The 16,717-nt window shown below is 35.9% G+C and overlaps 1 protein-coding gene across 1 annotated transcript; it reads right to left on the minus strand.

Annotated features, from left to right (window-relative positions):
- Positions 1–14,124: 14,124 nt before the first annotated feature.
- LOC113237896 (protein atonal-like) lies at positions 14,125–15,017 on the minus strand. The gene has a single exon (XM_026474606.1). The coding sequence runs from the start codon at positions 14,980–14,982 to the stop codon at positions 14,524–14,526; it is 459 nt and encodes a 152-aa protein (XP_026330391.1). The 5' UTR covers positions 14,983–15,017; the 3' UTR covers positions 14,125–14,523.
- Positions 15,018–16,717: the final 1,700 nt, after the last annotated feature.

The raw sequence follows: 16,717 nt of genomic DNA on the forward strand, positions 1-16,717 counted from the left end.
CTTGAAAAGTGATATTTACAAAAAATATTCAAGGAATTCCATAGCTTAACCAAAAGGGTAACAAACTAACTACCCTTAATTTGTCAGGCGTATCGAAATTAATTTATACGACTTTCAAATGCTAATGAGATCCGTGACCAGCAGCGGTAAGCATATGGGATCAACGCTAGATAATATATGCAAAAATGCATTTTTCTTGTATTGGTTATTAGTTATTAAATGGTCGTTTAGGTTTTTTATCGCGAGATGACATTTTTTTGAAATTGTTAAGTTGTTTCTTATGTCAACTCAGCGGAGTCATTTCGGTTTTAAGACATATAGATAACTCTTTGATCAAATTATTAGTGGATTTAAAATTTTAATTTTTTTTTATCATTCCACGGCTGGGAGACTCTAAAGAGACGATGTAGGTCACATTCTCTGCCTGCAGACTTGTTAAATAAACGCTATATCTTTCGCCTTTCAGTCGAAAGTGAATAGGCATTATTTAGAGTCACTTTCCATCAAGTGAGATGAAGGTCACCGCTTTTTTTTATAAAACATAACTTAGAAACTAAAGTCATAGGTAGGTACATACCGTCACAGGGATTCGAACCGAACCTCTCAATTGAAAAGCAACCGCTTTTATTTTCATTACACTTTATTTATTGTAACTCTGTATAATTTCACATACAGGCACAGGCATCATGAAAAATAAATAAACAGAACTTTATTACACACAATGTATCTACTATATCCAAAATTATTTTCTATATGATGTGCCGTCGTACTAAAAAAATCTAAAAACAAAAGTGCTAAAATCTTCTTAATATCAGTCAGAAAGTCAAAGATAACAATCTGGATATTAATTATCTACATTAGATTTACGAGCTCCCTGAGAAAGTCGCCGACTCTCCCACAATATCTCAATGATGATTTGTGGTATATAGAAATTAATGTTTATTTTTAAAGATGTGGTGCTCCTGTGATGTGAAGAAATTTGCTAAAGAGTTTCTGCCTACGACTTGAAAAACCAAAGAATACTAAATATTCTGCAAGCAGATGTTGCTAAGTGATTCACATCCTTGATGTAATAAGACCACATCTGCAAAATTGTAAATTTTCAGGAGAGAAGTTTAAAGATTCTACAAGCGATATTAGTCGATAAGTTTTATGCATATATAGCAAAATTATGAAATTTCACAAATATGATATGTTTCATGTAGTTCGTATTACTTTTATCACACATACATGATATAATAAGCACTTTTAACTTTGGGGATAATTTATTTTTGTGGGGCACGATATCCTACTGCGCGAGACTCGAATTTTCTATCCAGAGCTATATGAGTGAAGGGTAGAAAAAATATTATATTTTTCTTTACTTATAGTCGTGAAAATGTATTAATTTAAGGCTATTATCACAAATTATAAGTTCTTTACCATGATATGGACCATGACACATAGAAGAAATATCAGGAAAATAAAAAGATACAGAGAAAATCGCACCGTGACAAGAAACCTGTACTTAGTGATAGCATCATCAATATGAATAGTATACCATTTAGTAGAGAATGTTCACTTTTAAAGTCTTGACAAATCAGACACGACTGTTAGTGAGGAACGACATATACCTACAAGATAATACAGCAAGAAAGAAACCATTTTAAAATCAAAAGCCTCTCAGAGGCAATAGTCATTGTTGTTTTTTTTTGTATTCTATGCAACGCATCCCGATTATTATCCGACCGCATAAGAGCACAGTATTATTTTCACATAAATCAATGCCTTTTTGTCCCATTTCGACGGCAAATATAAAACTGTCAACCGTTACCGCAACATAAAAGACGTCCATATTTAAAAAGCCGTTTGAATCATTTCGAATAAAATATTCGATTTTCAAATTCGGAATAAATTTCGTGTCACCTGCGCGGGCGCAACCGGAAGAAGTGCACTGGATTTTGTGTCTTTTTCCCTTGTATGACTCCGTCTCTGTTTCCTTTTTTCTTCTTTTGTTTATTTTGTTTTGTGAAGATCTTATTGAGATAATCTTTATGCCTGTTTTAAATGCTATAAATTATTGTAAGGTATATTTTCATAGATGACTTTAGAGATATAGCTGGTAGCAATTTGTAGGGAGCCGGCGTTGACAGGTGACCTTACTCATATAAACAAAGAAACTCGACAAAAAAATCGTCCACAATACTGGTCTTTTTATTTTCTTTCTATAGGAAAACATTTATCGTAATAGTATTCGGCCAGACAAACACCAATTGCCTGTATGTCTACCACGAAATACGAAAGCAACGATCATCGTTTGAGTTTCGTATCGGACCGAAGGCTATCAGGTTTCCACTTCGGTAATTTAGTGATCAAATCTAATCCGCGTTTATGTCGTGGCAACCAAATTGGCGTGATTCACGGGAATCTATTGTTATCAGTCCGTAGACAACATAAAATAATGCTTGCTGTGCAAAAATGAAAGCTGGAGCCATTGGAATAACAAAAGTAATATCGTTATATACTTAGAATAATAACGCATAGAATGATAGTTTCATATCAAACGAACTGTCACAAGTGAGGCAAAAATCAAATTCATGTAGGCTAGTTTTAGTAGTAGGTTAATTTTCGGTTTTAGTGAATATTTATATAAAAATACAAGTTGAAACGCGTTACTTCCTTGTGGAATGTGATGTTAGTATCTATTTTATGTTTGCCTGACGTATTTTTACACTCATTTACCGCACATTTCGTCATTTTTAGCTAAAATTCTTGATCTGTTCGCGGTGCAAGTTGACCTTGAGCACTGAAGGCCCGCCCGCTGGTGTAGGCCCTTTGGGAGCGCTTCAATTTGCCTCACTTTGCGTGTGCGGGCTAGGTTTCTATGCGTTATTATTCTAAGGTTATATACCGCAACATACGCGGACTTTAACTGTCCCCGACGACATGTAGTACGTATGAGTTTCGTTGCGGACGCACTCACGTAGTATCGTATTTCGTGGTAGACTTCCTGATCTCAAACTAGGGAATGTCCTATTAGTATCAGTGCAACGAAACTGGACCTACCGGGAATCCGGGACCACCTCGTCTGTTCTCGGGAGCTCCGAGGTCGTTATCACGAACTCAATATTTTATTCTTATTCCGCAGGATAGCGTGCTGGGATGTGTACTCTTTTTGATATACGTAAACGACTTGCCGTATACGTTGAGTTCTTTACGTGTTATGTTTGCCGATGACATATCATTACTTTTTAAATGTCAAAACAATAGCCAGAGTTGGGAGGCGATTTTTAAATCGGCTGACTGAACAAAATCTCGAAGTTAATCTCAAAAAAACTAGAATTATACAATTCCGACCGTACCAAAAGGAAAACCTTGACCTAAAATTAGTAACAACACGCTTAAATCTTGAAGAAGTTAATAAATTTGACCTATTAGGACTAACGATAGACTCACACTTCAACTTGAAAAATCACATAGAAAAACTTAAAACAAAACTATCGCAATTCACATATGGACTGGCTGTTCTAAAATGTAATTCTGACTTTAAAGCAGCACTGACCGCCTACTACGCATACGCACACTCATGGATACGGTGTTATGCTGTGGGGCCATAGCGCGGAGGCAGACGAAGTTAATATAGGCCCAAGAAACAGTTGCAAACCATCTTTCAAAAAGAATAAAATTTGACCGTTCCCTGCTTATATATATTCGACGTTGTAAAATTTGTGAGACGTAATTTAGTTTATTTTTAATTCACACCAAGTTCTCGTAGCAACAACGTATTAGTACTTCCGAAACCAAGATTGGAATTATTTAGAAATAGCCCGTACTATAGAGCAGTTAAAATATATAATCAAATACCTCTGCGCATTAACGATGAACAAAAAGAATTTTTTTTCATTACTACACTAAAAAATTTCCTAATTGAAAAATGTTATTACTAAATGTTTTTTTTAATGATAAAAACATCGATTTAAATTACTAATGACTATTTTACGATCTAATCTATATAAATGAAAATAAAATTCGTAATTAAGTATAATGAATTAATGTTGAATAGATCGTATCTATTTAATTTTTAAATCATGTAGCTATTACTTATTGTCTTGCTAATAATATAAATTAGTATAAATCAAATACTAAATTGCAATGCCCGAACAGGGTCCATGTACTGTCCTGTGATAGTTATTAGGATCAATTTTACACAAATTGTACATGCAGCAATAATGAATGAATAAATAAATAAATGTAAGATTATGTATCATAGACAACAGAAGATATAAGACACACTGCAGCCCGCCGTTCCCGCCATGACGACACGAGACAGTGGAGTGAGCGGGCGTGTATCGCACGTGTACTTGAAGCAAACAAACGTTGTTTTTGTACGTTAAATGTCATACTACTGGGCACTGATTTTATACGCCTAAACAGAGCTTAGGCATTACCCTTTACAATGTTTTCCAATTGTTGTGAAACTTCTTCGGAATGCAGATTTCATCAGAAAGAAAGAAAGAAAAATAGTTTATTTGGTAACCATAATACAAATAGAACGTAAAAACAAAAATTAAAATAACATATTATAACATTTACTTAAAATAAAACAGTATTATGTTTAAGATGGTACCAAAAAGGTCTCCACTCAGCTTATTTGTAACGAGACGTAGGGAAACATCTCGTTACGCTGATTTTCAGTGAAGCCAACAATTTACAGTTAACAAAAATAAAGTGGCTCCGACCAAGTAAAAAGAAAAATAGAGAGTTTAATTTAAATATGAAAATTCAATTCAAAAAAGGAGAATCTGCGAGTACGTATAGAGTCTGTGTGAGCGTGTATTGTGTGATCACTGTGTGATGTATGTGTGGTTGTGATATTAGTGTCAGTAGTGGAATGTCACAATCGCATCGCACGATTGCCAGTGCTGTTGGACACCTGGCTAGATAATAAAAATTTCTTAAAAGACAATTTGAAGGATGCAACAGATCTCAATATTTTCTTTGATTGTTTGAGCGAGCGGTGGAAAGTAATAACACACGCACGCACGAATGCACACACAAATAAATGTAGGTCATATTAATATTTTTCGCGGCCTGGGAATAGAACCCAGGTCCGCTGCGCGGCAGTCCAGCATGGTACCCGTACGGCCACGGAGGCAGTTAAATTAAAATAGATACCATGCCGTCACAGGCACCTATTCAAAACGCGAACCGCTCGTTGAATAATTTTCCTAACCTTTTAATAATTACAACACTTTTCCCTAAAATCTTAATCATTCTTTAAAATAATTTACAAAGCTACAACCCTCCCTTTCCTGAGAAACATTAATTAAAAACAAAACAATCGTATTAAGGAAATAATTCTTTCTTGATTAAGAGGTTTCAATCATTCCCTGGTTGGGCCGTTGGTTTTTTCGCGGTGGTCCAATTTTTAAAATAAAAAAATCAACTTTTCGAGTACTGATGGCGGGAGACACGCCTTTTCTTCCGTTTTGATGATTAATTTTTATAATGTTATCATTTTTCATTTCGGCTACCGAATGGGTGTTACTTTAATATCATTATTTATATATAATCTAAGCGTCATAGTTGAACCCATATCGGCGCAAAGTTGCCCGTTTGCCGGTTTTCTACAGATATACTTTGCAAAATAGCTCCTTGTGAAAGAATTCGTCCAGGGAAGTATTAATACAACGAGAAAAGAAACTGGATACAACTCTTAAATCAAATACAACAGATTCGTTAATATTATAAGGCGAGAAGAGTGTGTCCTTCTAGATGTGAACGCAGCGTTTCGTATTTAAAACATAAAGTGCTTAAACAAAATTATAGTAAATTAAGATTTACATATCTACTATTTATGAAATAGGAAACAGACAACTAAAATTCATCGCGCAGTCGCTATATAATACATTTTCTTATTGAGTTTCTAGCTGAGACCACGGAACAAGAGAATATGTCAAAACCATATCTGATAGCATTATAATAAGAACTTTTATGTTATGGCTCAGGGTGACTGGTGCAGTGATAATGTCTCTCAGATCTTGACAATTTATGACTGCAAGTGACACTGCAACTTGCTATGGACAGGCGTTACCACCAGGCGCACGACTTGTACGTCTCTTCACTTGGTGTTATATAAAAAATTCTTTGTTGATTATTCCATTGAGCTCCACCAGCTCGTTCCGTCGTCCCCATTTTACCATCAGGCATCCAGACGTAAGTAAGTACGTCAAAACAAGCACTTTTAGTCATCTTTTATAATACGCTCCGCCATTGAATGGAATTTTCTGCCTGCATCTTTGTTTCCGAGCACGTACAACCAGGCATTTTCTAGGCGTTCCATTGTAGAACCCATCTTTGCTCCACGGTTATGTAGGTGGTTAATAGAAAATACTTTGGTTATTATAATAAAAAAAGATGAATTAAAAATGTTGAATTAAAGTTTTCTTTTAGTTTCCAAATTTGTAATTTTTCAATTTCAAATCTTGACTTTTATTTTGTATTTCAACTCCAATTTTACTGCGTTTTATATTATGTTTTTTTTCTAATTCCATTTTGTGTTTCTTGTGCATTCTATTACTTATTTTTATACATATGTAAAATAGGAGACAAACAAACAGACAAGCTAGCCGTGGACATAAGCAACATCAGACGAGCTGCCTATGCATTGCCAGGTTTGGGAGTTCTGTTGACTCGCTTTTTGAAGAATCTCATGGCTAAGGAAATACTTCTGTTGGTAGATTATTCCTGAAATAAGTTATTATTATTTAAAACGCACTCGATATTTTTTTCATGTCGTGTATCCGGTGATACGCGACACGCCTACTCTTAACAGTTGCCCTTGTTGTACCTGTAATTTTACCGCTTTTGCGCATTGCATCCAATATGTATTGGTTCCGAATCTGAGATCATAGAAATCTAGAAAACTCGAACCCACTTCTGATATCGCTTGTGCACTAAATACTATTCGAATACGAGGTATGGTGTCAGTACTTCCCTGGACGAACTCTTCCACAAGGAGCTGAATAGCTGCTAAAAATCATGAGCTGCGCTACAATTTTAAGTAATTAATTTAGTCATGCTGTCATCGATTCTATCACGCATTCATGATTGTTTTTTTTTTTTGTTTGTTGTGTAGAAAACTCATTCCCACTTCGAATGTCTCTTGTGCACTAAGTCCGATTCAAATCTGGGAAAATACGCTTACCTACAAATACAATAATCCCTGTGACATTTCGGGCCGTCATTTCTCGAAATCGGAACTGATACGAGTCGTGTGTGCAAATGCTGTTATTCTTGAAAGCTGCAACGCAGTATTCTCACATAAGTGCTTGGAGGTAGAAACAGGCATCGAGTATAACCAGAAATAGAGACGAAATAAGGGCCGTATATTCCTGGTAACACATTAGCGATACAGCTCTCATAAATATCAACTCCCGTTTGCACTGAAATATAGACAGACCAACTACTGCCCTGTGCGTACTTCTCCGTATATTCCAAAAATATTCTGTATTTATTGTAGTAAAGATAATATCTCTAACTATGCCGTGCTGTTCTATTCGGTGGTGTGGGAAAAACAGCAAAACATCTAATTACAAAACAAACGGAATCACATTTCATCGGTAATTAAATATATAATTTTGCAACTTTTGTCCATTATAGCAAAGCTCAAGTTAACTGGTCGATTTGAAGTGAAACAGTTGACGACACCCGTCAATTGTTTCGAACTCGGGCTAGCAAATCGAGCGCAGTTGTCGCAGTAATTATTATATTGATAAAATGACATTTCGTCTCTACTTCTGGTTACATACTCGATGGAAATAGGTAAGTGAAATGTTCTTTTATATTACACCAGAGACGGCAATTTCATTTATTAAAGTTATTATTGTTAAATTCTTCAACAATCGATTGAACCAGTACAATACCGAGCACCGCGTCTTCACTAAATCCGTTTTAATCCGACAATTACACACAAGGTCTTTGCGAAATTAAGTTTAATTTTAACTTTAATCTTAACTGTACGGACAGACGGACAGGATGTTCCGCAATTACCCTGTCGGCTAACTGCAGTGAGAGTTCAACTTAGATTGGGTTTAATTTCTGTTAAGTTTTCGGACAGGTGACCGGTAAAAATTTAAAGAATGAAAGTTTGTTTGGTAAAACGATAGTCGTTACTATAGTTAATAAACACCTAAGCTTGTTTCAGACCTTGAGTACACGCACTTAAATGTAACACTTTCGGTAGTGAAGGGTCAAGAGCACGTCAAGTTTGCCACTTACGATTTAAATCCAACTCTATGCCGCTTACGATAAGAACAGTCCAAAGTACTTTGTGCTTGCTCTTGACTGTACCACGCAAAAGAATGGTGCGGGGCTATGTTGAGTGTGTGCGTTATTATTTTTAAAATTTTATGTTTGTTCTTTATAAGGACCGCTTTTTCTGCGGTAAAAACCTACTCCGGCTCCTTCCACTGCTACTACTACGATATTATCACACCATCATTTGTATAGTTTTCCAAGCTTACACTTTCCATGTATTGGATACACACAAAGACAACCACAAATTAAAACACCGTAATGTCAACCGAGAAGACGGTTTTAAGCTTTCATCGTCGCGGGATCCAGTTATCAGCAAATGTAAACGACATCAAGCATCGCCCGAAGCCCGTTGTGTGTCGGTCTAGTGACAACCCTTGTGCACAAATAAATAAGGAAGGTGCGAGTAGTTAGAAAAACTCAGACGGCTAGAAGATGTTGACATTCACATCTTCAGTCTCTTCGAGATCATGGACGTTGCGACACGCCCGAAATGTCGAGGCAAATAAAATGTGTTTTTTTTTATATGATTAAGTGCCGAACTGAAAATCAAATACCCACAAACTGAACAAGGGACCACTGCGTGGTAGTCCAACATGTTAACCGTTCGGCCACGGAGGTTCAGTCCCGGATATGAACCCACAACCTTCTGCTTGAGAAGCATTAAACTAAAATAATATGGTTGTTAGATAACTAGCTATGTTTGAATTCGATGTAATGTGAGGGTACGTTTTTCATTCCACCCTTAATCAAGAATTAAGTTTAAACCCTCTTCAACCCTTGTCTCGGAAGGCGTTAATTGCTAAATGTCATTATTAGACTCCAAAACTAAGTAACACTTAAAAAATATTTCATAGTAATTAGTAAAGAACCTGTTAATTCTTAAAGCGATTTTTATTCCAAATATTTAACGAGATTAACAAAATGTTGACGCTGGACTTTTTTTGTAATTATTTTACATATTTTTAACTGACTTTAATAAAAGTAGGAGGTTATACGTTCTGGTATATGCATGTTCTATATATGTTTCCGATTTCTCCGTCAATTGTGGATCGATTTAAAAAAATTTTTTTTTGTTTGACAGGGTGCACTCTCATGGTGGTCATATTGTCACCAAGTCAAAATCTGATGAGGGGGCTACAAGAAAGTCGAAAAAAGCTCATAAGCAAACTTAGACTTGCCACGCAGAATAAAATAATATGGCCTACATTTATTTCTCTCATGAGTTTGGGTGTAATTTATAGTTTACTATGTGTGTGTGTCCATGGTACCCGCGGTACAGAGGTTCTAGAGCGGGACTATGATTCATCCCCTAGTTTCTCACCCTTAGAGATGGAACATTTTCTTCAAATTTAAATGCAACCAATACTGAAGTACCCTCTTTCTAACAAAAAAGAATCATCAAAATCGATATACAAATAATCGCGGAACATGCACACAAATAAAAAAGAACAGTCGAATGGAGAACGTCGGTTAAAAAAAGACAATTACATAAATAGAAAACATAATCGCTCACATATGTCAAAATGTAGTATTAGTACAGTCGTACACAAAAAAAACAAATATAAACGTCTTACAACTCGACCTGCCCGCATTTGCTTCCGCTGTCACCCGTCCTTTATGTACAAATTCGACAATTAAACTTGAGACGTGCGCTATGAGCTTCGTTGCGATTGGCCGGCGCTCCTCCAATCAGAGCCAATTATTCATAGACGCCACTGCGCTTGCGTGGCTAATGTCAAATACTCTACGTAGAGAGGGCAAGCCTTTTAGAGATACACTGTCGAATGATTAAACGACATCTACTTTGCGAGTACGCGCCGTTTTACTCATGAATAGAAAAGTCTCTTTAACGTCTCACTACTAACCAAGGAAATTGTTTCCGTTAACATTCACCTTTTTTTAATAATACCAAGGAATGTGACATGCCTGTCCATTGCAGTTACGGTGCCACTCAGAGCTTTAAATCACAAAGATCTGAGTGGCACTGCCACTGTGTCCGTCACTCTGAAACATAAGTTGACAAGTCCCATGGTCCTTTAATTTCACCAGCATCCTAATAAGTAAGGTTTATTATTTAAAGGTTTATTAAGCATTGTCGATCTCTTGTTATCTTTTGCATCCTTCAACTTCTGTTTTCATTCTCACACCTTCACTATTCATGCGACTTTGGAACGCACTTCCCATTACAGCTCATGATAGTAAAGAGTTTTTCAACAAGAACTTTGTTTTGTAAATTAAAATAAAACAATAAATTTAGATGACAATGATTCAATTTTGTATTGTATTAAAAAAAGCAAGGTTTAGCAATTATAAATGAAAAATGATATCTGATAAATGTCCACCACGACCATAGTTACGGATGTCGATTCTTTTAACAAAGTTTGTAATCAATTTTTGACAAAATGGTGAATCTATTTCGTTAATCACTTCAGGACTTTTGAGTTTTAACACTGCAATCGATTCGATTAGCTCCGCATAGACTCTGTCTTTAATGTAACCCCATAAAAATACACTCAGTACACAGACACACAACAATGAATTTATTGTAAACCAAATTTCCCGATCGCATAATTTCACGAAATTCAGCCGTTAAGGGGCCAGCTCGATCATGTGATTTAACACCTCTGGATTATTTTAATGGGGTTATGTTAAAGACAGAGTCGAATCGATTGCAGCCTTAAAACTCAAAATTCGTGAAATGATTAACGAAATAGACCCACCATTTTGTCAAAAATTGATTACAAACTTTGTTAAAAGAATCGGCATCCGTAACTGTGGTCGTGGTGGACATTTATCAGATAACATTTTTCATTCATAATTGCTAAACCTTACTTTTTTTAAAACAATTCAAAATTGAATCATTGTCATCTAAATTTATTGTTTTATTTTGATGTACAAAACATAGTTCTTGTTGAAAAACCCTTAACTATCATGAACTGTAATGGGAAGTGCGTTCCAAAGTCTCATGAACAGTGAAGGAGTGAGATTGAAAACAGAAATTGAAGGATGCAAAGTTAACAAGAGATCGACAGTGCTTATCCTGGGACCTGCGAAAGCTGAAAATGTAATCAAAATAAGCACTACGGCACAAAAAACAGTTACTTTTGGAGCATGGTCGGTATCCAGTTTAGCATTTTTACCGAATACTCAGCCCCAATGTACAAATATCTTTCGTAAAGAAATTTACTAAAGTCGTCGATCATGCAAAAAGATATCGCGGTTGCTATCATAACCTCGTATTTAATTAATGTTATTGACACCACCAATATTAACTCCTCAGCGTACTCAATGAGCTATGACTCGACACTTTGACCTGTCAAAACTGTCAAGTCTGACAGTTGCCGACGTTTCGCGGCGATAAATAAAGACGTCACTGTTGCGGGCTGTCAAAAATGTAGAGAACCTTTGATTAAGTTCACACTTAGAGCGTTTTAATAATAGACCGGTGGAATGATATAAGTGTGTTTTGATAATTATGGGTTTTTGAAAATTTTTTAAGGGAAAAGGTGGAAAGTAACTCTTTCTGTAATATCGATTTTAATTGCACTCAGTTTACACTTAATTTTATTTGAAACTTTAAGATGAACATGACACGCTTGGCGTATAAAAATCACATCTGCAAAATGATCACTTTTTAGCGAAGAGGTTTGGGCTAGCGTGGCGGACAATGGCCCAATCCTCCCGTGAGCACCCGAAACCATGGCCTAGCAGTTAGACCTCTAAATGGATTGATGATGAAGATGTGTTTGTACCACTCACAGACCGTGATACCACTTAAGACGTATGATGATTATTATTATTATACCACGGGTGGGAAATTTAGCTTGCATTAGAGCTCCTTGCTAGTACTGCCACCTTACCGATTCTGTCGCCAAGCAGTAACGTTAACATTACTGCGTCCACGTTTTGAAGGGGACTTGTCTACTTATGTCTTAGGGAGACGGGCGCAGTGGCAGTGTCCGTCAGATCTTTAAGATTTAAAGCTTTGAGTGGCTCTGCAACTGTTATGGACAGGCGTGCAGCTTACCATCAGGCGCACGACTTTCTCGTCCCGTCACTTGATATTATAAAAAAATAAAATATATAAAACACACTTTAATGCTATTTTCGAAGCAGTCGAGCTCCTTGTGAAAGAGTCCAAGGATATACGGCCACCTGACCTATTTCTGCCGCCAAGCAGAAACGTGAGCATCAAATATTGCGTTCCTTTTTTGAAGGCTAAAGGTGCTTGTGAATTACAATCATTTGTCTGGGACATACGACGAGTCTCATTAAAAAAGACATCTATAACACGATAAAATGACGGCACAAAAAATGTTTTTAATCTGGATTATGATACCAGAGTCACAAAATTATTTACTGCCTCAAACATAGTCTTTTGTTATATTTATTTTATTAAACGGAATAAAAATACATATTGCAAAATGTGAAATTGTTCCAAGTTTTGTCAGATTGCAGCTTGAAAAGAATTCTAAATGTTTATTAGCGTCAAAAATAGGAAACTACCATTTAAAATGTACTTTTTTGCTCAGTTATTGCCTACATTTTCTTTTTGGATTATGTAATTGTGACTCATACTGCAGTCCGTATTATTTTAACATGTGGTTTAGTTGCTGACTGAAAAGTTGTCATTTTGCAGATGTGACCTTATTACACCAAAGGTGCGATTTTAACTAATATATTTCTAATATTTTAACTAAAAAGATATCCAAGTACATCATTGAACAAAAAAAAATACATCTGCGTCTATTTAGCATATCTACGTTATCTGAAAAGGAAATAGGCCATACCATCGTTCCCTTTAGGAGTCTCTACCTACTCCATTTCACTTCCCTTATTCCATTTTTAAAACCCTTGAGTGGCAGGACAATCAGTCAGTTCTATGCAAATTTAGGCAGATGTACGTTTACAAATTTACGTAATCACTTTTGTGAAACAATAGCTACAGGACTTTGAGTCTTAAGGTGTAGTTAGTGAAAGGGGGGAATATTTTTGGGATATGTAAATGTGGTGTGGTAAGTAATCGACAGTTAGTACAGAATGTCCGGTCGATTGTTGTAAATGATTATAGATTTTTAGTTGTTATCTTCTGCGTAGATGTTAAGTGGATATGAGCCTGTAAAAAGGAGTTAAAATAATCCTTTAACTATTAAAGTTAACACGATTGTTAAAGAAGCAGTAATGGTTAAACTATCTCTACACCATACCTCAACCTAATCTATTCCTATGGCGACGTATATTTCTAAATGTTTAGTAGCAATTACTTCTCGCTAACTGTGAAGAAAGACATCGTGAAGAAACCTATATGTCGAAGAATCTCAGTCCGTGGAAACCATGTGAAGTCTCCAACCCACATTGTTTGGTCTAAACTTTCCCTTAAAGGAGACCCGTGTCGAACAGTGAGTCGCATAATAGGTTGACAAACACAATGATGGCAATAAAGACCTTGTTCTTGTAGGCGACTCAGCCAACGGAGATTCAGATTTTAATTTCAAAAAAGGTGCCCTGCTACACTTTACGGTTTTTTGTTATGTTTTGCGTAAAATGTTATTTAATATATAATAATGACAGTGGTTCTTATAATAAGCAACAACAAAGTGTACGCAATTGAGTATTGTTACAAACAAAGCTTGTTTTTAACGTTTTGCCATATTCAAAATTAAAACACCTGGGCTAAAATGAAAACGAAAATTAAATTTTCAAACAAAATTCGTATATTTACAAAAAACATTTCCTATTTAAAACTTAGACACAATATTCACAAACAGTCTACAATATAATATCTATTAATAACTAACAAATATTTACAGAATACTGGCTCGAGTCCTAAAAATCTATACCTAAAAGTCTAATTTGGAATGTTTGGACACAATAATACTTTCGTTGGCAAGATGATTCTAGACAATAATCTAGGCAAAACTTAAACGCTAACTCGGTAGGACGGATTACACTGGCAAGTAGCTTAAAAACTAAACGAATACAAAAAATTAAGCGTAAGATTTCGTGAAACTTGAAACTGTAACTCAAAACCAAGTTTTAAGTAAAACGGTCTTAAAATAAGTAGCTTAAACACTTACTGGTAACACTGGTTATTGAGTATTATCGGTACTTAAATTTTACAAATAAATAATCCCTGTACTTTCTAATTTCTAAAAAAGTTCACATAATTTGGCCAATCTTTTCCTCTACATCACTAATTTGACAAGATTTAGAAACATACCTAGGTTACTGAAGCAGTTCGTACAAAGCAGCTATGTAGGTTTGTGCCATTTGCAGCGTCTCGTATTTCGACAACTGACGATCAGCACCGAGTGATGGGAGGTGTCCACGCAGTCGATCAAACGCCTTATTCAAGTTCTGCATCCGCCTCCTTTCACGAGCATTAGCTGCTAAGCGACGTCTTCTCAACACAGCAGCACTAGTTGCTCTTCCTCGCCTCTTTCCAGAACCTTCCAGAATCTCAGCATCTTCAGCACTGTCTTCCAGGATATCCCTTGAGAGTCCTCTGTAAGCGATATCTTGGCTGCCGTCGATAGACGGAGTAGGCTCCAGACTCGATCGGCCAGAGTCAGGCGATCGGGGCCATGATAAATAATCTTCAGTAGCGTACTCCAACATTACGTCGGAGCCAAACATGTCCTTTTCAGAGTACAGTAGCCGGTGGCCATAAGTTTCGGTAGCCATCGCGTAAGTTCCTATCGCGGGAGTATCAGCGCGGCACAGGTGCGTCCAGTCGGGTGTCCCACAAGGGTGTGTGTTGCGTCCCTACCTGTTCTCTTTATATAGCTTCCCGGTTAGTGTGAAAGGATAGGTGTGCGCAAAGTGCGTGCGTGAGAAAGGGATGGTTAGCGGTTCGAGAGGGTAATTTAAGGCCAATCATCATTAATTATTTCCTCCCTCGGGCTGCGTGTGCCGATATGCGGTATTGTTTGATAGAACATTTGACTTTTAATGCAAACTTATTTTTAGAATTTTTTTATTATACTCAAACAATATAAGGCTGCGGGTGTAAAGTATTTATTTACTTTTACTGCAATAATAAAACAAATAATTACAAAATATTTGCTATCACTTTTTGTTTTCGCAATCGAGTGAAAATACATTTTAATACAAAGAAATATAAATAGGAGAGAAAATTATTATATTAAACTGTCCTAACACTGGGTAAATTATTGCTTTAATTTTCTTCACTCAGCTCTATTCTGCAAAATAAATGGTATAATAAATCCACATGTCGTAATTATACGATAAAAGTTCTGTTATCACACAAAAGTCTTAAAAATATTATGAACAATATGAAAGAGATGATGTATAATGTGATATTTTATACCTCTTCTATTTAAAGATAAAAAAGTTATCAATTATTTTCGTTCGTATAAACTTTAAACCTGTCTCCTGAAAAGTTGTTATAAAATCAAGCTGTCATTTATCGGGCATTATTATTTCAATACCTCCAATAAATACTATGCTGACTTAATTTTTGGTAATGTTCTGTTTTTAATGTAAACAGCCTTATTTATTTCCTAATATTAAGCTTCTCGAATTTCGTGAAAAGAAAATAAAGAAAAAAAGAATTTTGTGAAAAAAAAGAAAAAGAAATAAAATAAAAACTCAAAATGACCAAAAATTACGTTCGTGTAGTGTTCATTGGAAGCATTGATTTGGAACCCTCAAAATAATCAAACTATTGTAATTATTAATACAAATTACATACAATCGAACACTTAGGAAAAATTCCATCGATCCGGCCGGATCCGTGCCAGACACTATACCTACTAACTAAGCCATGGAACAAACCATTTCAACCAACCAGACCAAACGGGGTAATTTCACAAACAATAATTGAATTAATAATTCAACTATTAATAAAAATATTGTACCGGAGAACCACACCCACAGACCACATAATTGTTTTTCTTCCGTGAGCACACCAACTGCCTGTTCTCAAACTAGGGAATTCCCTGTACTATGAAAACCAGAGTAAAAACCCTTTTTCAAGTGCGTCCTACCGGGAATCGAACCCGGGACCTTCTCATCCAGCGCCCACAGTATAAACCGTTGGACTACCAAGATCGCCATGAATATTTATTATTATAATTATAAATGTATTAGAATGATACACGCCGAATTCGCAAAAACATTGTCAAAAGCTTTCTAAACTCACACCTAAGTAAGAAATTTTACTTAGGGCATTGATGAAGAAGAACAAGTCTTTTTTTAGAGTACTTACTATCCCATAGTCTTAAATTACACTATTAAATGTAGCATCTTCAGTTTTCGCAAACCTGTTTCCACACGACACCGTGCTTCGTCCGGGGATCAAACCCGGGGTGATATGGTTTTCACTGCGCAGCAACTCGATGAAACTAAAGACTCGCGAATGTTGGTGGCCTGGATTCTAACATTGAGCCAATAAAGT

Source organism: Hyposmocoma kahamanoa, unplaced genomic scaffold, assembly GCF_003589595.1.
Source record: "Hyposmocoma kahamanoa isolate Upper Pololo Valley unplaced genomic scaffold, ASM358959v1 94, whole genome shotgun sequence".
Classification (NCBI taxonomy): Eukaryota; Metazoa; Arthropoda; class Insecta; order Lepidoptera; family Cosmopterigidae; genus Hyposmocoma; species Hyposmocoma kahamanoa.

Coding starts and splice junctions, on each gene's coding strand:
- LOC113237896 (XM_026474606.1), bottom strand. CDS start 14,982: ATGGCTACCGAAACTTATGGCCACCGGCTACTGTACTCTGAAAAGGAC.